The sequence below is a fragment of the Mesoplodon mirus genome (genome assembly GCF_964341445.2).
Source record: "Mesoplodon mirus genome assembly, chromosome: X".
NCBI lineage: Eukaryota > Metazoa > Chordata > Mammalia > Artiodactyla > Ziphiidae > Mesoplodon > Mesoplodon mirus.
In genome coordinates, this window is record NC_138981.1 from 29103457 (window position 1) to 29128939 (window position 25483).

At 40.4% G+C, this 25483-nt stretch overlaps 1 protein-coding gene across 1 annotated transcript; it reads right to left on the reverse strand.

The window, feature by feature from the left end:
* Positions 1–22991: 22991 nt before the first annotated feature.
* Positions 22992–23909, reverse strand: TASL (TLR adaptor interacting with endolysosomal SLC15A4; the record flags this gene model as incomplete). The annotated part of the gene is made up of 1 exon (XM_082609921.1): positions 22992–23909. The coding sequence occupies one exon, from the start codon at positions 23907–23909 to the stop codon at positions 22992–22994; it is 918 nt and encodes a 305-aa protein (XP_082466047.1).
* Positions 23910–25483: the final 1574 nt, after the last annotated feature.

The following is a 25483-nucleotide window of genomic DNA, read 5'->3' on the forward strand; positions in this document are numbered from 1 at the left end:
TTATTTTTTTGGCTGCGTTGGGTCTTCGTTGCTGCGCGTGCGCTTCCTCTAGTTGTGGTGAGCGGGGGCTACTCTTCGTTGCAGTGAACAGGCTTCTCATTGCAGTGGCTTCTCTTGTTGCGGAGCATGGGCTCTAGGCGCGCAGGCTTCAGTTGTTGTGGTGCGTGGGCTCAGTAGTTGTGGCTCACAGGCTCTAGAGCACAAGCTCAGTAGTTGTGGTGCATGGGCTTAGTTGCTCTGTGGCATGTGAGATCTTCCCGGACCAGGGCTTGAACCCGTGTCCCCTGCATTGGCAGGTGGATTCTCAACCACTGTGCCACCAGGGAAGCCCTAGAACTTTTCTTAAGGCTTTGATTATTTCATTTCTGAGTGTGGCTTCAGTAGGAGAAACTTCTTCTTTTTTTTTTTAATAAATGGCTTCATTCTTTTTTTTCTGTAATTTAATTTATTTTATTTTTGGCTGCGTTGGGTCTTCGTTGTGGTGCGTGGGCTTCTCATTGTGGTAGCTTCTCTTGGCATGGGCTCTAGGTGCGCGGTTTTCAGTAGTTGTGGCTTGCAGGCTCTAGAGCACAGGCTCAGTAGTGTGGCGCACGGGCTTAGTTGCTCCACGGCATGTGGGATCTTCCCGGACCAGGGCTCAAACCCGTGTCCCCTGCATTGGCAGGCGGATTCTTAACCACTGCGCCACCAGGGAAGCCCTGGAATTTCTTCTTTAGAGCAAAGAAATTTTGTGGGGTTTGTGTCTCTTTTCTGCTGTTGACCCCCTAGAGGCTGGGCTGGGTCCACAATATTTTTTAAATGCATTATTTCAAGCATTCCCTGGACATATAACATTTATATTATCATCTGTCATCCTAATCCCCACATGTGTTTTAGTCTTAACTTTGCAGTTAAAATATATTTGACGCTCACCACTATTCCTTTCTCCAGTCACCTGTTGGTTGGCTGAAGTTCGTCCTCTTGTAGTTTTCTCAAGAAGAGCTTATGATGAGAATACCACTTGTATTCTTGCATATTCATAATTATTTCTGTTACTACCTTAGATATAAAATCCTCAGCTCATTTTTTTAACATCTTTATTGGAGTATAATTGCTTTACAATGGTGTGTTAGTTTCTGCTTTATAATTATCCTTCTTTTAATTGAGTATAGTTGATTTACAATGTTGTGTTAATTTCTGCTGTACAGCAGAGTGATTCAGTTACACACACACGCGCACATGCGCACACACACACACACACACATATATATACATTCTTTATATTTTTTCCATTATGGTTTATCACAGGATATTGAATATAGTTCCCTGTGCTATAGAGTAGGACCTTGTTGTTTATTCATTCTATATATAACAGCTTACATCTGCTAACCCCAAACTCCCAATCCATCCCTCTCCCATCTCTATGTCTGTGAGTCTGTTTCTGTTTCATAGATAGGTTCATTTGTGTCTTATTTTATTTTATTTTATTTTTTGCACATTTTTAAAATTGAAGTATAGTTGACTTACAGTGTTGTGTTGATTTCTGCTGTACAGCAGAGTGATTCAGTGATACATGCATATACATTCTTTTTTAATATTCTTTTCCATTATGGTTTGTCATAGGATACTGAATAGTTCTCTGTGCTATACAGTAGGAACTTGTTGTTTATCCATTCCATATATAATATCTTACATCTGCTAACCTGCCATTCCACCCCTCCCCCAATCCCCTCCCCCTTGGCAACCACCAGTCTGTTCTCTATATCTGTGAGTCTGTTTCTGTTTCATAGATAGGTTCCTTTGTGTCATATTTTAGATTCCACATATAAGTGATATCATATGGTATTTCTTTTTCTTTCTGACTTCCTTCACTTAGCATGATAATCTCTAGTTGCATCCATGTTGCTGCAAATGGTATTATTTCATTCTTTTTTATGGCTGAGTAATATTCCATTATGTATATGTACTACATCTTCTTTATCCATTCATATGTCAGTGGACATTTAGGTTGTCTCCATGTCTTGGCTATTGTGAAGATTGCTGCTATGAACATAGTGGTGCATGTATCTTTCTGAATTATAGTTTTGTCTGGATATATGCCCAGGAGTGGGATGGCTGGATCATATGGCAACTCTTTTTGGTTTTCTGAGGAACCTCCATGTTTTCCATAGTGGCTGCACCAACTTACATTCCCACCAACAGTGTAGGAGGGTTCCCTTTTCTCCACCCCCTCTCCAGCATTTGTTATTTGTAGACATTTTAATGATGGTTATTCTGACCAGTGTGAGGTGGTACCTCATTGTAGTTCTGATTTGCATTTCCCTAATAATTAGCGATGTTGAGCATCTTTTCATGTGCCTGTTAGCCATCTGTACATCTTCTTTGGAGAAATGTCTGTTTCGGTCTTCTGCCCATTTTTCGATTGGGTTGTTTATTTTTTTGTTGTTGAGTTGTATGCGTTGTTTGTATACCTTGGAAATTAAGCCCTTATTGGTCGCATCATTGGCAAATATTTTCTCCCAGTTTGTAGGTTGTCTTTTCGTTTTGTTTATGGTTTCCTTTGCTGTACAAAAGCTTATAAGTTTGACTAGGTCCCATTTGTTTATGTTTGTTTTTATTTCTATTGCCTTGGGAGACTGACCTAAGAAAACATTGTTATGATTTATGTCAGACAGTGTTTTGCTTGGCTCATTCTTTTGTTCCTTGACTACTTTGTGGGAAGTTCACCATTGTCTTTTGGCCTGGACTGATACTATGGAAATATCTGAGTCCAGCCTGAGTGACTTCATTTTTTTGCCTGGTTGCCCAATGGGTTCTTTTATATATTTTTTATAACTGATGTACTAAAAAAGAATTCTCATAATGTACTTATGAAGTTTCATTTGAAAAAAGTATTTGGGGCGTGGGTGTGTGTATATTGGTAAAGGTATTCAAGTTTGGATTCTTCACTTATCTTTAAGGTCTAATAAATTTACCAGGACATGTTTTAATGCAGACCATTCTAAGTCAATTTAGTACACAGTGTAAAGATTATCTTTTGTTTAAAGAAAGTTTTTTTAATTACATATTTAAACATTTGTCCCATTCCATGTTTAGTTTTTCTTCTCCTGGGACCTCACTTATGCATGTATTAGATGTCCTTTGGCTGTCTTCTGTAACTATTATTTTCTCTCTAATTTCTTTATTTCTGCTTCATTAGGATTACTATTTTCATTTCTGTCTTCTGTTTATCTCCTACCTGTTTACTCTAATTAATCTATAATTACATCTATGATCTCTTGTTTTCCTTCCAATTCCATCTTTATTTCTGTGATTTAGCCATTTTTCTTCTAATACTCTCCCATGTTCTGACAACTCACTTGACTGTCTTCCTGATGTCATCTTTTTCCTAAGTTCCAACATTCCTTCTTTGTGACTATCCTTCTGAGTGGCAATCGCTTTCTTTTCTTTTTTTGAATTCTTGGTAAAATGTTTGGTCACTGTCATAGATTGAGTTCCCTCAGAAATAGACTCTGAGATAAAGGTGTGAGAGCAAGTTGTTTATTTGGGAGGTGATCTTAAGAAACACTGGTGTGAGACTGGTAAACTGAGACAAGAAAGGGATGGCAGCCAATATCAGGTGCATTCATGATCAGGTTACTGCTGTGGACAGCAGGTCCCAATCCTGCTGGAGTCCTCTAGGAGACTGTGTAAAACAGGGGTTTTCAAGTTTTAAAGTCATACAAATCACCTAGGGATCTTTTTAAGATAAGATTCTTGTTCAGCACGTCTGAGATTCTGCAATTCTATCAAGATCCCAGGTAGTGTTGAGTAATAAAGATGTAGAACACATCTCAGAATTACCCCTCACATTTCCAAGGGGTGAATTTGTTATCGATTGAGGGCTGCTCCTGGGGACATAAATTCTTGCCTACCTTGCCTTGCATGTGGGCAAAGCAACCAGAGAAAGCCGTCATGAAGCCACAGTTGCAGCAAAAAGCCATCAGCATGTTCAGGCACTGTGAATGCAAAGGAGATGGAGCAGGCACCAGTTATGTCTGTTAGTCACAGTTTTCCTTGGTTCTAAGGCAATATTCTTCTGGTGAGTGTTTTCAGGTGTCAGTAATATTTACTGCTCTATCAAACATTTATTTTTGGTATGGTGTCTGTGTACCTGTTTCTTTTCTATTACTCATGATTGAATAGGTGGGTCAGCTATTTGCAGTACATGTTTATAGCAAGGGGTGAGGGGGCTGATAAGGGGCAAGGGCAGCTTCACAAAACAAAGGCTTCCCTTCTGCTACCACAGAAACAAATTGTTTCCTGCATTTATGGCGCATCTGTGTGATCATCTGTATAGGTCCAACTCCTCTACTACTCTGACCCAAACTGGACTTCTGAGAGCTTCTGCCACCACGCCAGATGACCCAGTTGCTGCACCTGTGCTTACAAATAATGTATATTGCTTTAGCACATCCGAGTAAGCCCCTCACCTTCCTTTCTGGTATTTTCTAAGAGCTTCCTTTATTGATCCCTCTCACCATTCTCAAGGGCTTATTCTGTTCACTCCCTCCTATACACTTATACTCAACCTCACCTTCCTTTGGTAGACATACGAATACATATAAGTATAATGTATATATATACAAATGCATATAAATGTAATATATTTTGGAGCCTGAGGATTATTTGTCTCCTTCAAATATCATCAAATATCAAATGTCAAATGCCATCCTTTGTCTTCATTCAAAATGGAGTCTGTGCAGCATTTTCCTCCCTTTTTGCTTTTGTAATAATTCCAGGAGGAGAGGGGGTAAAAGTATTCACGTTATTAGTTTTTTTAATTTAATTTTTTTATTGAAGTATAGTTGATTTACAATATTGTGCCAATCTCTACTGTACAGCAAAGTGACTCAGTTATACACATATAGACATTCTTTTTTTTAATGTTCTTTTCCGTTATGGTTTATCACAAGATATTGAATATACTTCCCTGTGCTATACAGTAGGCCCTTGTTGTTTATCCATCCTATATATATTATATATATATATATATATATATATAATAGTTTGCATCTGCTGACCCCAAACTCCCAGTCCTTCCCTCCCCCACCCCCTCCCCCTTGGCAACCACAAGTCTGTTCTCTATGTCTTTGAGTCTGTTTCTGTTTTGTATATAGATAGGTTCATTTGTGCCATATTTTAGATTCCACATATAAGTGATATCATATGGTATTTGTCTTTCTTTCTGACTTACTTCACTTAGTATGACAATCTCTAGGTCCATCCACGTTGCTGCAATGGCATTATTTCATTCTTTTTTATGGCTGAGTAGTATTCCATTGTATATATGTACCATATCTTCTTTATCCATCCATCTCTCGATGGACACTTAGGTTGTTTCCATGTCTTGGCTATTGTGAATAGTGCTGCTGTGAACATAGGGGTGCATGTATCTTTTTGAATTATAGCTTTGTCTGGGTATATGCCCAGGAGTCGGATTGTTACATCATATGGTAATTCCATTTTTAGTTTTCTGAGGAACTTCCACACTGTTTTCCATCACACTGTTAGTTTTCAAACACAGCTGAATCCTCTTATGTGCCAGGCTGATCACAATGCAATCAAAGATGAAAATGAGCTGTCCCGGCCCTCACCTTGTTCACAATCCTACATATTGTGTTAAGGGAACTTGGAAGCTGATATGCTGAACTGGGAAAGTCGTGCTCACTCTCTGCATTGTCAGTGTGGCATTGGGAAAACCATTAAACTTGTCTAACTTTCAATTTTCCACGTATGAAATCAAGATATTTAATTGTTTTGGTACATAGCATCTGTAAAGCATACTGTAGATGCATAAAAATATTCCAAATTACTTTATACATATCTTGAGAGGTGATTCCTCTATTTAGGAGGATTTAGGTAGTTGATGTTTATAAAGAATAATAGAAGTGTTACTGGAATTATCCATTTAATCACCAAAATAAATACTAAAAAGTATTATCTACCAAGCTTCATAAATGTTACCAAAATGTCTATGGCTACACAGCAAACAATTGGCTAAGCAAATATTCAAACTCAGCCTCATTCAATCCCAAAGCCCATGCTTTTTCCAGTGCACCATATTGCCTTTTCCCGGAAGAGGGTAATTTCTTCCAGAAAACTCTTAATAACCACACACCTACCTTAACAAGCTTCTTATACTTTAGGAGTCATTAAATATCTCCTTGTTAGACAAACTAGCCACCCTATCCAAATCAACCCTCACAGAATATTCATTATTTGCTATTATAGAATTCTGCTTATTTCCTTCACAACACTTATTATGACTTGTAATTTTTTTTACTTGTGTTTTACCTGTTTATTCTGTCTCCTGGACCTGCTCAATATACTATACCAACACTATGCAATAGCATAATGTATAACACCTGGGAGGTATCCAATCCAAATTGATTAAATGAATGAATAAATGGGCTAATGAACAAATGAATGAATTCAGTACATGAAAAATACTGAGCCAATCCATGAAATATATTGGGCCAGTATCTCAAAGAAAGAACCTAGTAGAAATCAATATCAAGTAACAGATGAAATTATATAGAGAATTAAGAAGCCACTTTAGAAATGCTCAAGGGTATTGATCATTTGTAATAATATCTCATCATGAACCAGAAATGGTGGCAGGCACCCTCTCCTCTTCCCTCTTTTCTCCCTCCTGAGATGACCTATCATAGGACTCTAGTTTGGTTTGGGAAGAAAAGGGCCTCTGAAAACATGGTAAAGATATTCTACACCAGGGAAGACAGAGGCCTTTGATGGAATTTTTATTATTTTGTCAGCAGCTCTGAAGCTCCACATGCCTCTAACAGTATGGGCGGATGATAAGAAGCAGTTAGGTCCAGAGGAGAGAGATTGAAAAATTATCTATTCAGCCATTATACTAGGTCTGAATTTAAGGGAATGGCAAAGAGGATCTTCGGGGTTATTTTCTAGATTCATAACGTAGGGAGAAGTGTTGCCTAAGAATAGAGTTAATGTATTTTTCTGGCATATTTCTCAGGAGCCTCAATGACATTTAATGTGTAATGTGTAGGAGGCCCCAATATGAAAGAACGACTGAACTCCATGCTTGCTTAGTACAGACAAGAAGCAATTGGTTTAAATTAGAGATGTTTTCAGTAGTTATATATTAGAAAAAAAATTTTTTTAAGGTTAAAAGATGTTAGAAGTTGCTTTGAAGAGTTTTAAGAAAGGGCTTGACAATTGAGTTTTTTTCAGTTTGGTCTTGCCTGAAGACATGAACCAAGTGGTTTCTCAACATCCCAGTAGTTGTGTGAGTCTATGATGACATAAAGGAGCACTTCTTCTTATACTTCACAGATTCTCCCATAGTTCCATTTTTTAAAATGGGTTTATTGAGGTATAATTGACATTTTACAAATTGTGCATATTTAAAATGTAAAATTTGACCAATTTTAACAAACACCTGAGAAACCATGACCACAATCAGAAAATGAACATATTTATTACCCTCAAAAGTAATTTATTTTTAAATATCTACAAAGGCTAGATGTTATAGAGAGGTACATTTTGACTCAAGTTAATAATTTTATAATAATTATAATTATAATGTCCAATCTGAAAAAAACATGGACCACCAAAGATATGAGTTTATTGTCATTTGAGATGTTCGGTGAGGTAGAGATTGAATGAGATATCCTCTTTGTTCCTCTCAATTCCAAGATGCTCTGATTATCTGAAAATCAGTGTTTCCCTTATTTCCATCTTTCAAGGAATATGTCTTATTATTTTTAATTGTCTTATCAATCTTATACTGAAACTTTTGAAATTAGAAAAAAGAAAAATAAACCCACAAAATCCTAATGTCACAGCATAACCATTATTATTTTTGGCATAAAAAATAATCCTTCTAGTCTTTTTTCCAAATGCATATTTTATTTCATAGTTGATTGTACTTTTACTGTCCGTACCATTTTATACAACTTGTTTCACTCAATAATATTTTCTCCTTAGTTACTATAAATTTTTTCAAATCTCTTAACTTGTTATTTTGAAACACTTATTGATTCACAGGAAGTTGAAAAAATGTACAGGGAGGTTCTGTGTACCCTTCATCCAGTTTCCACCAACAGTAAGAAGCATTGGGGAATGGAATCTAGTCACACATTCCTGAAAGGTTTACAATACTATAAAAATATAAATGCTGACAAGCCCCCAGAGCGTCCCTGAGGTGAAGTAGTCCATATACACTCAGCCTCATCTATTGTGACATTGTCAGTCCCTGTGTGGGGTAATTAAAGACATTGGAAGTCATGCCTGGGAATTGTTAAGACCTTTGTTGTCTTGTCAATATGTATGCTGTTTCTTCTGCCCTGCATCCTTTATAAAACCTAAGTAAATGGTGCTGTTTGAAGCCAATGGTGTCTTTTGAATGTGATTGCCAATATGAACCTAAGACATCCTTTAGTGGTTTTTTAGGGTTCAATTCTCCCTATCCCACAAGGACTTGGCCCAATTTTGGCAACGACGGGCAGGGCAAAGGGCCTCTTTTCAGGAACTGCATTGACGTTCAAGCTCTTTCCTGTTTTCTGACCTTGTCTCCCTTTTCACCAGTCTGTGAATCTGTATCTAGGCTCAGGGGTGAAGAAAACTGTTACTGATGATATGATCTTCCAAATATTTTTTTCCTTTTTTTAACTTTTTAAAATTGAAGTATATTTGATTTACAATATCGTGTTAGTTTCAGGTATACAGCACTGTGATTCAGTTATATACACACACACACACACACACACATATATGTGTATATATATTCTTTTTCAGATTCTTTTCCCTTATAGGTTATTACAAAATATTGAGTAGAGTTCCCTGTGCTATATATACAGTAGGTTCTTGTTGTTTATCTATCTTATATATAGCAGTGTGTATATGTTAATCCCAAACTCCTAATTTATCCCTCCCCCCACCCCCAAATATTTTCTCTTAAGCCACAACCTGGGCTTTGTGTTTCAGTTCAAAAGCCAAGACTCTGACTCTGTCATCTGTGCATTCTGGAATCTCAGCTCTTCTCTGAGGAAGTAAAGGTCAAATGCCTTAGCTATCTTGGTTCTGTCTCTAAATATTATCTTGCTGTACCTGTCAGATAAGGCAGAGTACTGTTTCGTGGCATAAAGATCAGCTTTGGTACCAAACACGCCTTGGTTCACATCTCAGCTTCAGCTTTTAGTGGGTGTACAATATGCAGCAAATCACTTAACCTCTCTGAGTCATTTAATAAAAGCTGACAGTTTTAATTACTCTTTGGTTATGCCTATTCTTCTTTCAGATCCTCTCAATTCTTTTTCTCCGATGCCACAAAGATTTCACTTTCCTTGTGTTAGAGTAATGAACCATATTTAAGTAGCAGTCCTTCCCTTCACCAGTTTTAAAAGTGAAGTGTCATGTTTGTACCTCCATCACCTTTGCTTCCTGGTGTGACAATCTTCAGAAAACTGAATGGCAGAAGAGATATAGGAAGGGAAGAAAACCCACACCTGTGTGACTGCAACAATTTCTGCCTCGCTTTCCTAAACTTCTCCAACATCTAGCAATGCCAGAGCACAGATCTTCTACCAGCACATCTTTTGTTAAATCTTGTTCTTATTTCTTCAACCTCTGTCAGATTCTGCTTATGAGAAAACCACTCTCTTCCTGCCGCCCCTCTCTCTGTCTTTTCTATCTACAGTCATCACAACTGTCTTGAAAGAGGAAACCAAAAGCTCTCATAAAAGTGATGCTCATACCTACCTCACAGGTTTTAGAGAAGATCAGGTGGGCTCCCTGATTAGAAATTCCTTTGTAAATTGTAAAGTGCCATACATGTGTAAGTATTGTACTGATAGTAGCCATAGCAGCAGGAAGGCAGCAGCAGTAATGTTCCTGGCACCAGACAAAAAACAATCAGGGATACAAACCTGTCTGGCCATGTCTGGCTAATTGTTAGAACAGGCGGTCAGAAATTTGTTTGCATAAGAGACTGAGGTGTTCCTGGGAAATTCCTTATTTTGAGGATAGAAAGCAGCACAGTGAATTTGACACATTAACAAAGCTACTGAAGATGATTAATTAATGTTGAAGCACCTGGAGACTGTAGAAACCTACTATCAATCATGAAGATCTGAAACTGGTACCAAAAGCTTTGGTCACTGAGAGGCAATAGTGATTCTGAGTACAGTGTGATGGCAGCCATTTGAAATTACCCCTCCATCTGAAGGATTCTTGTGTCATTAGGAGAAAAAGTGGCTGTAATGAAAATCTAGATGAAATTTTTTTTTAAACTTGGAAGAAAACACTGGGCCACCTGCGCCAGGTTTTTTGTATCCCTCTAACAGAAGGCAACCAGCAAAGTGGAGGTAACGAAATGCCAAGAAGTATTGATACGTTAAGGCGTCCAGGAATATTTGGGGGGTAATTGGGGGAGCATACAAAGATTGATAAGAGAGGGCCCCTGAATTAACAAATATACACTTTAGGGCCTCCCTGGTGGCGCAGTGGTTGAGAGTCCGCCTGCCGATGCAGGGGATACGGGTTCGTGCCCCGGTCTGGGAGGATCCCATATGCCGCGGAGCGGCTGGGCCCGTGAGCCACGGCCGCTGGGCCTGCGCGTCCGGAGCCTGTGCTCCGCAACGGGAGAGGCCACAACAGTGAGAGGCCCGCATACCGCAAAAAGAATAGAAAAAAAAAAAACAAATATACACTTTAGCTTGGATGATAGTATTAACATTTAAGAAGCATTGAGAACAAGCAAACACAAACCAATAAGGCAAACCTACACCAAGTGCCTGTGCATGAACTAGTTATAACTATTTGGGCACTAAAAATAACTTGCAGGCTAGCAGAGGTCTGTGGGTCACAATTTGAGTAGCTATAAATTTGATAATAAGTGATCCTGTTCTTTCTTTCTCTCTCTCTCCCTTTCTTTCTCTCTCTCTCTCTCTCTCTCTCTCTCTCTCTCTCACACACACACACACACACACACACGCATGCACACACGCACACACACACAGAGACTTATGCTCCTCTCCTATGAGCTTTCCTGTATTGCTGCACTAAAGTTTCTAAGTATTTATATCTAAGATACCCTCTATCCTTAGTGAGATAAGGAAAAGGAATTGGCTTCTTCTATTACTCCATTTCCCTTGAGAGTCTTCCTTAATTTCATAAATAGCAATAAAAATGTTATGATTCTTAAAAATAAATAAGTCCACGTCTACAGTATCACATTGTTTTCCAGAATTATCTTGCTGCAAAAAAAAAAAAAACTTCCAAAAATCCTACCAAAAAATTATTTGAATGCAGATCTTTGATTCTTAGAAACCTGAAGCTTCTCTTCTCTGGATTGGGTTTGTAGAAGACAGTTTCTCTCCCCTCTAGACATGTGTAGCCCTGTTGTGGGTCTATATATGCTCAACAAGTGTGAGGCACTAAAATTGCTACGGTTCCCATTTTGTCTTGAAGTTTTTTTTTTTTTTTTTTTTTTTCTTTTTTTTGCGGTACGCGGGCCTCTCACTGTTGTGGCCTCTCCCGTTGCGGAGCACAGGCTCCGGATGCACAGGCCCAGCGGCCACGGCTCACGGGCCCAGCCGCTCCGCGGCATATGGGATCCTCCCAGACCGGGGCACGAACCCGTATCCCCTGCATCGGCAGGCGGACTCTCAACCACTGCGCCACCAGGGAGGCCCTGTCTTGAAGTTTTTTAGCGTCACTTACATCCCACAGTGTCAGGAAGAATTAATTATTATTATTTATGACTCAAAAGTGGACGAGTAATGGTAGGAATATAGTTTCTTCTAGCCAATAATAAATTGTTATTTGACTACAGGTGACACTCATATTTATTAGACACTAGCTATACTAAACAAAAATAACTAAGGTTATTGCACAGGCATCATATATCGTGAAACCAGTTTTCAGTGAGTAGCTTTGAATTCTTAGAATCATTGAATCTTAGACCTAGAAGAAACTTCAAAAATCACATAGTACACTGTACATTTTTCAAAATCAACATTATAAATAGTTCATTTTCATTAAAGATAATTTGGAAAATATAGAAAGACAATGTCACATCTAGTCCCATTACCTACAATCATTTTGAATATTATGTGTCCTTTCTTCCAGCCTACTTTCTATGCAAAGGTGACTTATTTTATAAAAATATAAGTAATACTGGATATACAATATTATGTTGTGATTTTACACTGAAAATTATGTTGTAAATATTTTCTACACTATTACATAACCTTCCCAAATAGCATTTTACATAGTTTTGCAAAATAATTTACCAAATGCTATACCATAAGTTACTTAAACATTCTTCTTATAATTAATAATTAATTGATACATTAATTTTCATGATCATAAATTACACAGAAATTAATAATTTATGAAAACATTATCTTGCCTATGCAGGGTCACCTTACACTAACTCCTTCATCTTGTATAACTGGTATACTCTTGTTCACCCCACAAATAGAATAAAACTTAAGTTTTAGTCCAATCTGGTAAATTTCATTAAGTCTAGTGATTTAAACTGAGTTTCATTTGGAAGAGCCCAGATTTCAGATTTTCTTTGCATCTACTGTTATTTCTAAGAAGTCTGTAGGGCTTAACTGTACCTCAGGGCACTGGGGAGAAAAGATGGAGTCCATACGATGGTATTGATCTGATCCCCTCCCTGGGTGTTTTCCTGGCATTTGCCGCTAAAATTTTGGTTGATGCAATTTTTGACCTGTTTTCCCGACAGCTTGGCCCAGTCTTAGATCCCAGCGGTACCTGAGAATTCTCTGAAGTCTTTTTTTTTTTTTTTTTTTTTTTTGCGGTACGCGGGCCTCTCACTGTTGTGGCCTCTCCCGTTGCAGAGCACAGGCCAGCCGCTCCGTGGCATGTGGGATCCTCCCGGACCGGGGCACGAACCCGTGTCCCCTGCATCGGCAGGCGGACTCCCAACCACTGCGCCACCAGGGAAGCCCTCTCTGAAGTCTTGATATGTGTCAGTTAGCTTTAGCTGCCTAATAATCCATCCTAAAATTTAGTGGTTTAAAACAACTTTTTCACTCATGATTCTTCGGGGCACTTTTTTGTCTGGGCCAGGCTCACGGGAGCAAGCTGGGCTTGCTCATGCATTTATGGTCAGTTGGCAGATCAGCCAGGGGATGGGTGGCCTCCTAGGTCCCCATTCACATGTCTGGTAATGGGCAGGGGCAATGGATGTTACTAGCCCACATACTCCTTGTTATCCAGCAGGCTAGTCCGGACTTTTTCATATGGCAGCCAAGTTCCCAAAGCAGAAAGAGGGCAAACTCCAGTGCACTATTGCTTTTCAAGCCAACGTTTACATAATGTTTGCTAATGTCCCACTGGCCAAAGCAATTGTAAGAGTACACTACCAAAGGGCATGGATAGAGGGAAAGAAATATTTTGTGGCCATTTTCATAATATCCAGCATGCTGTGCATGTCATTCAGTTATAGCCACCAGAGCCATAGCAACCCAGTCTGGTATACTACCCAGTTAGACTGTAGGCAACCCACTGGGGGCATGCAGAAATTCCCTGATGCCATTTGGGAACCAAGGGCAGCTTGGGAGTACTAGCTGTAGTTCTCTTTCTAACCACTCCACTGTCCCTTGTTTCTGAAGCACGTGGTTAAATGACTCCATCTCAGCTTACCTCAGCTTCTCTTAAATACCTCCTGTGTCTGCCAGGATTCTTAGTTGCAAATGATAGGATTCATAGACTAATTTAGTACAAAAAGTGTATTAAAGTATGTTAGGAACCATAGGGAAAATAATTTGAAAAAGAATAGACACCTGTATACATATAACTGAACCACTTTGCTCTACACCTGAAACGAACATGACATTGTTAATCAACTATACTCCAATATAAAATAGTTTAAAAAATAAATTAAAGGGCTATCCTGGTGGCGCAGTGATTGGGAGTCCGCCTGCCGACGCAGGGGACACGGGTTCGTGCCCTGGTCCGGGAGGATCCCACATGCCGTGGAGCGGCTGGGCCCGTGAGCCATGGCCGCTGAGCCTGCGCGTCTGGAGCTTGTGCTCTGCAACGGGAGAGGCCACAACAGGGAGAGGCCTGCGTACCGCAAAAAAATAAAAAGAAAAAATAAAGTATGTTAGGTAGACATTCTGAAAGGACCAAAGAATGGACCTAGGTGCTGTAGTCTCAGGAGCAAAGTATCAAGAGTTAATACAGCTTGGGAAAATACACAGTTCTACAACAGACGCTCTACTCAGGTCTTTGACACTGGATGCCAGAAACTCCACCACAGCTGAAGGTCAAATTCCTTAGCCCCTCTACTTCCTAGGTGATCAACCCTTCTCACATGCAACCATTAATTCATGTTGCTAACTCCAAGTTGAACACTGAGGTTAAGAAACTGGGTCACATGCAGAACTCTAGAGACAAGGAAATCTCGAGATGTAGTTTTTAAACTTCTGGCTGAAAAGTGAGCTAGAAGGTGGTTGGAATGGGTGCTACGTGATCTAATCTCCAGTATTTATTGTAGCTTCCTATTCTAAACTCCAAGATTAGAGAAGGGAGATCAGGATGCATAACTGACCATCTGGTCCCCCCATATCGATCTCTCCTTTTCTTCCTACAATCTCATGAGCTTGAAGGAAATGGATTCTACCTTCTCTCTGGTGAGGATTTGATCTACACATAGGGGCACTGAGCCTTATGGTGGATGGGGCATTTTGGGGTTTGGTTCCCTAGAAGCATACCCTGAGGAAAAGATCCATGTGCTAATGATTTATAAGGGAAGTGCTCTTGGAATAAACTTAAAAAAAAAAGTAGGAACAGAATAGCAGGATAAGGAAGTAGGAAAAGGCAAGCCAGGTTGCAATTTCAGGCAAAATCCTTAGGAGGACAGCTGCAGCCTGATCCTGCGGGGCGGCTCTGAAGTGTAGTACCTGAGTTTGTCCCAATTAGAGATGAGAGGGCTAGGCTTTCATATCAATACTAGTGCCTTCTTCAGCTGTTGTTGGATAAGGGCCGTGTCTTAGTCTGTTCGGTCTGCTGTAACAAAAATATCATAGACTGTGTGGCTTAAACGACAAACATTTAGTTTTCAGAGTTCAGGAGGCTGGGAAGTCCAAGGTCAAGGCACCAGTAGATTTGGTGTCTGGTGAGAGCCCTCTTCCTGGTTCATAGATGGCTGCCTGCTGGCTGTGTCCTCACAAGGCAGAAGGGGCAAGAGAGCTCTCTGGGGTCTCTTTTTAAAAAAATTTTAATGAAAGTATAGTTAATTTACAAAGTTGTGTCAGCCTCAGATGAAAAGCAAAGTGATTCAGCTGTATATGTGTATCTATGTCTTCTTTTTCAGATTCTTTTCCATTATGGGTCATCACAAGACATTGAATATAGTTCCCCATGGTACAAAGCAGGCCCCTGTTGTTTATGTATTCTATTAATAGTAGTGTGTTTCTGTTAATCATCTGGGGTGTCTTTTATAAGGACACTAATCCCATTCGTGAGGGCTCCACGATCATGACCTAATGACCTGAAAGTCCCACCCCTTTGGGGTTAGGATTTCAACATATGAATTTGGAGGAGCGGGAACACAAGTATTCAGCTTATAACAGACCACCACAGGGTTATATAAACGCATAAGCAATTCCAGCTCTCTGCACATGTGGGCAGAGCCAACTTCGGGAGCCCAATAACAGTCCTCCAACTGGGGAATAGGAAGGAAGTTGAAGGCAAAGTACTTGAAGCTGGCAGAGGGATGTACAGAAACAATAAAAAAGATCACAGGATGGGAGTTCCCTGGTGGACTAGTGTTTAGGATTCCAGGCTTTCAGTGCCAGGGGCCTGGGTTCAATCCCTGGTCCAGGAACTGAGATCCCACAAGCCATGCGGCACGGCCAAAAAAAAGATCAGGGCCTGGATTTGGATATGTGTGATGGCGTAGTGGCTTAGCATTCAACATCCATTCCACCCTCTACCTATTCTGCGGTGGCTTGAAAGCAAAAACTACATTTCCCAGGCTTCCTTGCAATTAGAATTCTGGGCGCGATTTAAAACCAGGCACATCCACTCAGAGGAGATGAAGGAAGAGGAAGGATGGGGAGAGTGGGAAAGAGAGACAAAATTAAAGGAAGGAACAGAAGGGAAAGAAGAGAGAGAAAGGAAGAAGGGAGAGGAAAGGAAGGAAGGAAATTTCCCTATTTCCATTGCCTATTCCCCTCAGCTCATGTTCATTGGACTAGCACTAAACCTAGCTTCTTACTGGTCCCTCTCCTAATGCTGTTACTTTAGAAAGTTGGAGACTTCCATCTAGGTGTCGACTGAAAAAATAAAAAAGCACAACGTGAGAGTTGTGAGTTAAGTTTTACTGGGGGCAAAATGAGGACTATCGCCCAGGAGACAGCATCTCAGAGAGCTCTGAGAAACTGCTCCAGAGAGGTGGGGGGAGGGTCAGTATATATGTGATTTTGGTGAAGGGGGAGTACATGCAATCAAGCACATACTTTTTGCAGAAGTTTTCTGCTAGTCTCGTGAAGGTTACTGCTAGTCACGAGGAGGAGACGTCACCATGAAGGATTTTAGTGCTTTTCTAGATACGAGGAGATGCAAGAATTGGGCTCATAAAATCGTCTCCTGAAAATAATCTATCTGAATACCTGTTCTGCCAATTTTTTCCAGAGCACTGAGTGCCTCATTTCTTTTTTTTTTTTTTTTTTTTTTTTTTTTTGCGGTACGCGGGCCTCTCACTGTTGTGGCCTCTCCCGTTGCGGGGCACAGGCTCCGGACGCGCAGGCTCAGCGGCCATGGCTCACGGGCCCAGCCGCTCCGCGGCATATGGGATCCTCCCAGACCGGGGCACGAACCCGTGTCCCCTGCATCGGCAGGCGGACTCTCAACCACTGCGCCACCAGGGAAGCCCTGAGTGCCTCATTTCTGATCTCCACCCTAAACTTCTTTCAGGGTGTGTTGAAGGTCAGCAGCTGCAGTGGCTCATAATTTAGTCCTTGTAGGGGTAGATGGCAAGTGCCCATTTGTAGGTGACATCGGTTACTTCTTCCTAGGACACAGCAGAGGAGTAGGAGTCTAATTATAACTCCAACTTCTCTACCAATTCAGATGTGTAATAAGTAATTTTCTTTCTTTCTTTCCTTCTTTCTTTCTTTTTCTTCTTTCTTTCTCTTTCCTTCTTTTTTTTCCCCTTTCTTTCTTTCTCTCTCTCTCTCTTTTAAAACAACTGAATCTCTGAATCTGAACTTCCATTTTCCCACGATGGTAGAAAATATCAGTTCAGTCATTCTTGGCTTCTCTAATCCTTCTCAGGGTTGTGCCACAGTCTTGGAATCTTACACAATGTCAAGGAATGGTGGAGGGCAAATTGGGAGTTTATGGCTGACCTTCAAGTTATAGACTGTTGGTCATCAGTGGACACAGGTTATCACAGGTCATTGCCAAGAGGCTCACTGCTCCATCTACATGGCCTCTTTAGATTCCCAGCTGTCCCCTGCTTCTAGATTGCAGATGGAACCCAGGAATCTTTTTCAGGGCTTTCTATGGTCCCATCTGCCACAAGGCCGGTCCTCTTTCAAGCCACGCTACCTCCCCAGGTGTGTGTAACACATGGCGGTATTGGGGGGGGGACTCTCAGAATGCTTTGTCTTACTTAAAATAATCAGATAAATCAAAACATTCTTCTGACTGGAATATACTGACAGTGCAAAATATCTTTTAATTCATCTTGCAGCTTGAGCTGAAATATTCGCCCCCTGAACCTTGATCTTTTCCTCTATTTTTCTAGAGGAAAAAAATTAACTATAGCCTGCAAAAGAAAATGTGTAAAAACCAATCTCACACTTGCCTTGTTGTTTTCATCCTCCTAATCCCCAAAGTTGGTAAATCACAAAAACAACTTTAACAACTATTCTCTGCAGCTCTCCGGTGAAATGTTGAAAGACTCTCTACTTGACCTCATTCCTTTCAATATTTGAATTGTTCCTGACAAGACATAGGGCACAGGAAGACAGAAATAAGGGCTGTGGGAAGGAGGGGAGAGGTTTCAGTACCAAATGTGCAATGGCTACACATCATGCCCACTTTGAGATTAAGGCCAAGTCAAGGTCAAAGCCACGGCTGATTACTAAAGTCCATACTGAAGGTACCCCACCCCTACCCCTTCCCTCACCTCCCAGAGTGCTCAGTAGAGAAGGTTCTAGTCATAGCCCTATAATAATGCCTGAGAGTCCAAAACTAAGAAAAGAGAGATAAGCAAGGGCTATAGCTACTGAACTGGGATAAACTGAAAGAAAAATGATTCAATACACCTTAAATAGTCATTGCACATGTCTTACTACACTCAGTGTGCTTTGCTTAATAAGTTTCGTGCTACGTAAGTGAGCTCATTAAACAGGGACTGTGAATCTCATCTTTGTATAACAGTTCATGCTCAGTAAATATTTGTTGAATTTAGTTGAATTTAAAGTGTGAGTAGGTAAAAAATATGACAGATGGTTTTTAGTATGGACAATACAATGGAAAAGGAAAACAATCTAAATTATATTTATTGAATGTCAAACTCTAAGTTAACAAAAATCAGAGGCCTTATTGCTAATAAACACAATTTCCTGATTATATTGGCCCAGTGCTCCACCACAGGGAAAATGTCCACAAAATATCAGACATTATCAAATAGTGTCTGGGGAAAACAAAAGCTAAGAGATTATCCCTATGTGAATAATGCAAATCTACTAGTTTTAGAACTTTTACTTCTGTTATGGTGTCAGTAAAACAAACAAAAGATACAACATTTTATTCAAAGATAACATAATCACTACTCAGAGAAAGGAAAAACAAACAAAACACAGTACATGGAGAAAGAAATTCACTTAAAATGTTAACTATGAATACCTGGGGACTGAGGAATTAGAGGTATTTTCTACTTTGCTGTTATCCAGATTTTCTAGAGTGAGCATGGAAAAAAGAAACGTGTTTTAAAGGAAAGAAAGATACAAGTAGAATTAGAGTCCAGAAAAGGATGTCTAAAATGAGCAAGAGAAAAAGTGGATTCACGCCTATGGACAAAACAGAATACACAGTATGAGATGATAGCAGACAAAGAAGGAAACAACCTATTTCACATATATAAGCAAACATGGACTTAATTCATCTTGAATAAGGAGGATTGATGGTGGAGAGGCAAATTTTGGATAATCAAGAGGAAAAAATGATCCCATCTGTGATTGAGGAATGTCCCCCTCCCTGCCTCGCCCCAGCAAATATTCATGTCCTAATCCTTGGAACCCGTGATTATGTTGCCTTACAAGACAACAGCGACTTTGCAGATGTAATTAATTGAATAATCTTTTTAAGTACTTATTTATTTGGCCGCATCGGGTCTTAGTTGCGGCGTGTGGGCTCCAGAGCGCACGTGGTCAGTAGTTGCGGCTTGCAGACTTAGCTGCCCCACGGCATGTGGGATCTGAGTTCCCCGACCAGGGATCAAATCTGCGTCCTCTGCATTGGAAGGTGGGTTCTCAACCACTGGACCGCCTGGGAAGTCCCAAGAATCTTAAAATGAGGACGTTAACTTCAGTTATCTAGGTGGGGCCAATGTAATCATAAGGGTCCTTATAAAAGGGAGGCAGGAGGCTTAGCGTCAGAGACGGAGGTGTGATGATGGCCACAGAGGTTAGAACGGTGCACAGTCATGAGCTAAGGAACGGGGGTGGCCTCTAGGAGCTCCAAAGGGTAAGAAAACCAATTTTCTTCCAGAGCCTCCAGAAGGAAGGCAGACCTATCAACACCTTGATTTTAGCCCAGTGAGAATGATTTTGGACTTCTGATGTCCATAACTGTAAGATAAGTTTGTATTGTTTCAAGCTATGAATTTTGTGGTCATTTGTTACAGTAGTAATAGAAAGTTAATATACTGCTCATTCATGCATTCATTCAGCTCCGGTTACAGCCATAGACTCTTTATTGTACCGAACACACTCACGCCTCTGCTTGGAACACCCCTTCCATCCATCTACCTACATCCTGTCTTGTTCTTCAAAAGTAATTTAAACCATCACCTCCCCTTTGGAATGTTTGCCTGCCCTGGGCTCCTCCGCTGTCCAGTACCTCCGGGCACATCTCCTTTTCAGCACTTACCACACTTGGGTTGCAATCATTGATAATTGTATTCCCGTTTGTACCACTTTGCCAAGGTCTTGCTTAATAAGTGGCTTCCTTACTTGTTCCTTAGTCATTTGCCTGGTCTCTCCAACATAACAAGCTTACAGAGGACAGGGCCTACTCCTCTGTGTGTGTACCCACGCACACACGTGTCTTTCCTGCGTATGTTTAATACACAGTGCTCCCCAAAAGCAGCATCAAATAAATGCTCATTCAAAAAAGAATGAACCAGTCTGCTTTGTAACAAATCATTTCTCAAGTAATCAAGAGGGTAAACACCTGTGATACTATTATAACGCATTTTTATTATACCATTTACTCTAACCTGCTGTAAGAAATTAAGCTCACTTATTCATTTTTCTTCTTGGGGAGGAACTCTGAATAGTGCTTTTTACTAGTCAAAATTATCTAGTTTTCATATTGCTGGGTCTTTCACTTCAGCCATCAGATGAGGTATCCAACACAGCCAAAACTTGTTTATGGATTTGACATATATTAATTGCTTGCCTACTATGTGCAAATACTACTTAGGATGTGGAGAAACAAATGAATAAATCAAAGCTTCAATTTTTGGAGGGGGGAAGAGAAGCAAATGAATACTACCAAACAGAACACTATAAAGAAAAGAAGTAACATAATGATAAAGAGATGAGTGAGTTATTTTTCCCTTGGAGTAGAAAACCAGTCTTTAATGAGACAAATACGGTGGTCAACAAGAGAGCAGATGGTAGTAGTTAAGAACCAGGACTTTAAAGTTAAATGGAACTGGATTCAAATGTAGTTCCACCACTCACGCTGTGCCCTTGGACAAATTACTTAACTTCCCTGAGCCCAACTTGCTCATCAGTGTTTTAAAAAAAAAAAAAAGCCAAAAAGCTAGGGGGCGGGTGGATAATAGGCATAGGCTCATGAGGTTATTATGAGAATTATATAAAACTCATACAAAATGCCTAACATGGCGCCAGGCACCATGGCAAGCAATTAATGCATAGTGGCTATTATATATTCAAAACAGTGAATAACATTTCTGAATTATTTCAAAACCAGGTTTTTTACATGACATTACATGTTGTAAAAAAAAAAATCATTTACTCTACAAATACTGAGAAAGGCAGAGGATGCTATTGTGCTCCACCCAGATTCCTCCTCCTGGATGAGGAAATCATTCCCCCAGGAGCTGCCAGGAGCTTGGCTGCCAAAGGCTCACAGCTGATTCCCTTTTGGGAATTTTGCTCTGAACTGCCTCAGCTAAGGTTACGCCCCCTTCTGGTCAAGCAGGAGAACCAAAGCCAACGCTCTTATTTCAATTTAGATCAATTCTGAAGGGCCACCCCAACTCCAGAGCCTGAGATGCCTGAGGCCTCTGTAGAAACCTCTTCTGTTCTCCTCATTCCCATAAACTTGCTCACCAGTTTCTATCTCAGAGTGGGCCTCGTCAAGGAAGCTGAATTTAGTCAAGCAGCCATCCTATGGGCAGGGTACTGCTGTGGAGCAGGGTTGGCAAACTTCTTTTGTGGAGGAGAGATGGTGCTTTTGGCTTTGGTGGACCATATGTTGTCCGTTGCATTTAGCGGCTCTGCCTTTCTAGTGTGAGAGCAGCCATAGACAATATGTGAATGAATGGGTGTGGCTGTGTTCCAGTAAGGCCTTATTTTATGGACCCTGCATTTGAATATCATAATGATCTTATCACAAAATATTCTTATTTTTATTTTAAAATGTCTGACAAGATTCTTAGCTCATGGGAGTTCAAAGGATGTAACTGGATTTATTGTGGTAATCATTTCCTAATATGCAAATAGCAAATCGTGTTGTACACGTGAAACACGTTATATGCAGATTACACCTCAATGAAAGAAACAGGTGGCAGGCTAGATGTGGCCAATGAGTCATCATTTGCTAATCCCGGAGCTAGAGGAATGGAGTAGACAGTAGGTGCTCATGAAGCTACCATTCCAGTGCATGAATTTACAGAATTTGATGTCATGGGACCCTAGAGCTTGTAAGAGGATAAAGAAGACCCCCTTCCTAGCTCCAGAAGGGTCAAGAGGGCATGTAGAAAAGGAAGGGAAAAAAACGGGAAAAATAAGACTCATAATTTCTTTTGAAGCTTAGTACCAACAAGAAAATCAAACACGGCAAAATAAAGCAGTAGTTTAATATTCACTGTGTGGTATTTTCCATTTAGAAAACTTCATCTCCCCCAGTAAACAGAATTACATTTGAGTGGCAGTGTTTGTGGCTGTAGCTAAGTAATCGTTACACATAAAAAACACAATTGTAATTTGCTACTGTTTTAATCTTTATAAAGAATATATTTTTAAATGATCTGGTACAGGGTAGGGAAGATAGATATAAACATATCTTAAAGACTGTTTGAACCTGTCTTTATACCCAAATAGAGCAGCCTTCCACAGTCCATTTCCCTCCAGAAGAAACAACTTGGAGGAATTTACGAGGGTGACAAACATATTCTTAACTCCTTCCCCTGAAACCTTTGGCTTTTAGTTCTGCCATGGTGTACATTCTTACTTGGTTTGTCTTTTTTCTTTTCTATATTCCCTTAAATGAATCTCTTTTTTGATCATTTTTATTTTTGCTTTGTTGCTCTACAACCCTTGCTTTGAAGTCATTATAGCTCCTCTCTCCACATTCCTTCACATGTAATATTATGAGATTTCCTCTTAATCCATACCTGACCTCCAGCCAACCTTTACTTATCTAGCTCTTGACAACCGCTTCCTGCACATTGTCAGAATAAGTGAATAATTGTTGCTTAGGATTTGAGTAGTTGAGAAAGAGGAACAGAAGCATCCTCTCTATGGATTCACGTTACTATACTGAGAAATATGGAGACTCGGAGTGCTGATTTCAGGAGTGCTGACTTCAGTTGACACCAACTGTAAAAGGCTGTTAATGACTATATCCCTGGCTTTTGAGGTCTCCAGGTTCTTCTCTCTAGAGACTTGAATACTAATTTGGTCCACACTTGTCATGATGAGTTCAGATGCCAGAATCTGGGTAGGAGAACTGTTGTGAAGCACAGTGTCCATGATGTACTGCTTGTATAACTCCACCACCTTCTGCTCCAGGTATTCGTTCAGCACTGCATTCGAAATAGGCTTCTGCATTTGCAGGCTGCTTTTCTCTTTGATGCTGGTTATTCTCCAGTAGGATGAATACCGCTGGATAGGTCTGGGTGGGAAGTCACTGGGCTGAGGGGAAATGGAATCCTCCATGGACAAAGGAATCTCAGACGATTTCAGCAAAGGGCCATGTTCAAAACTGCTCTCAGAGGGAAAATCTGTTGTCACTGAATTAATGGCCATCACCTGGCCCCCTGCAATATGTAAGTCATTGTAATTCTTGCAGATACTCTTGCAGGAAGGTGGAACCAAGTAGGTCTCTCTGCTGGGGTCTCTGTATAGTTCAACGGCGGCCAAGTTTGGGCTTTCAAACACGGGATTGGGGTTTGTCTGCAACACTGTGATTCTCGGATTTCTACTGTGTTGGCTGTCTCTTGAATGCACTGAAGAAATAAACTTGCCTGAGGATTTGCATCTCACATAGAGACTTCGGACTTGGGTTTCATCCACGGAGGAATAGGGAAGAGCAGCAGCAGCTGTGGTTTCTGTCTCCTCTTCCTTTTCCTCAGCCGCCTGCTCATTATAAGATGTACAACTCCACTGGATGTCACTCCGGTAAGCAAGTCCACTGAGATACCCTTCTGACAGCATTCTGGAAAGGGAGTTAGTAACAATGGGGGAAAAGAAGACTGGAGTTTTATAAATTGGCAGTTGTTCTATCAAAAAAAAGTAAAGGACAATAAATAGGTTCATTTCATGCATTCCCTAAGCTAGTACTCATTCTGTGCCTGCTGTGCTCCAGGGCCATAGCATGTGTTGGAGGTATAAAGATGAAATGGGCACAGTTCCACCCTTCAAGAAGTTTCTCATTAACAACCTGGGGCGAAGGAGGAGAAATGACAGGGTATATTTCAGAGAAGGTGACATTTCAGCTAAGCTGAAGGCTAAGAGTTCCATCCCTATGCACAGAGTTATAAGAGAATGTGGTGACATGGCCTATTTGGCGTATATAAGACACTGAGCATAAGCAGAAAGGACTGGGGAAATAGGTTGGAATTGGATCCTGAAGGGCCTTGGGAGTCGGGCAAGGGCATTTGCCTTCTGCCCTGAAGGAAATGGAGAGTGATTGAGAAGCTGCAAACTGGGGAAGCAGCATAGCTCGTGGTTTATGAAAAAATGAGGAAATTCGTGGCAGATTCTACTGAAAATAAAAGCTATATCTTACTTATCATTGTACTTTATCCCTGGGAGCTAGCACAGTTGTCTGCATTTAGGAGGGAATCAAAAGATACTTAACTTGAATTAAATAATTAACAGCAGGGGCATGGTATGAAATTAATTCACCATCAACCCATCGTGAAGGACGATGAAGCCTCATCTACCTTTGCTGCCCAGGATGGCTTTCTTGCTCTATCCCTCCCAGTTTTTACGACATGTCCTGGAAATGTCCCTGTGTCCGACTGAAGTTTTTACCTCTACCCTCGTTACCAAGGAGCTTTCCTGACTGTGAGCTTTTCCTCCACCTGTACCACCTCTCCACCTTCAGCAGTTGTCACTGGATTCTGGGGTGCCTAGAACAGGCTAGAAGCCAGCAGCTGCATTTTCTAAAAAAGGAACGTGCCGGTGCTCCTGGCAATGGAGCAGCAGACGAAAGCAAAGAGAACTGGTCCTCTTTGGCCCCGAGGGCTGGGCTTCGAAAACAGACCCCTCAACTTGAGCCTGAAATTGACAAGTCAAATTAGAAAAGGATTATCTTAATCCTAAGGATCCTCTTTTTTTTTTTAATGTTAGCCTCTCTTTTATAGTCATGTAGTTATTTCCCAAGTAAACTTTTTCATTGTATAAAGTCAATATTATTAATGCAATGTAATTCGTATAATTGTTTCGATTGTATAAGGGTAATATTTTCAGTGTTTATTTCTTTTGGGGGAACGATTCCAAGATATATTGAGCACATTTATCAATTATTTAAATGTTTACTCCGTTCCAGGCACTGTCACGTACCATGAAGACACAGAGTTAAAGGTCTTCAACAAATCCATGGAGTACTTTTTGTATGCTGGACACACTTATAAGGGTAAGAAAATGTTCTTTCCTGAAAAAGCTTTTTAAATGCGGTTCTGCTCTCAACAAACCGAATATCCGGGCGAAAAGGCAGATCTTCTATACATGAGAAAATAGTTAACAGAGCAAGAAAGTTTAACATAAAGGCTTTCTAGTGACAC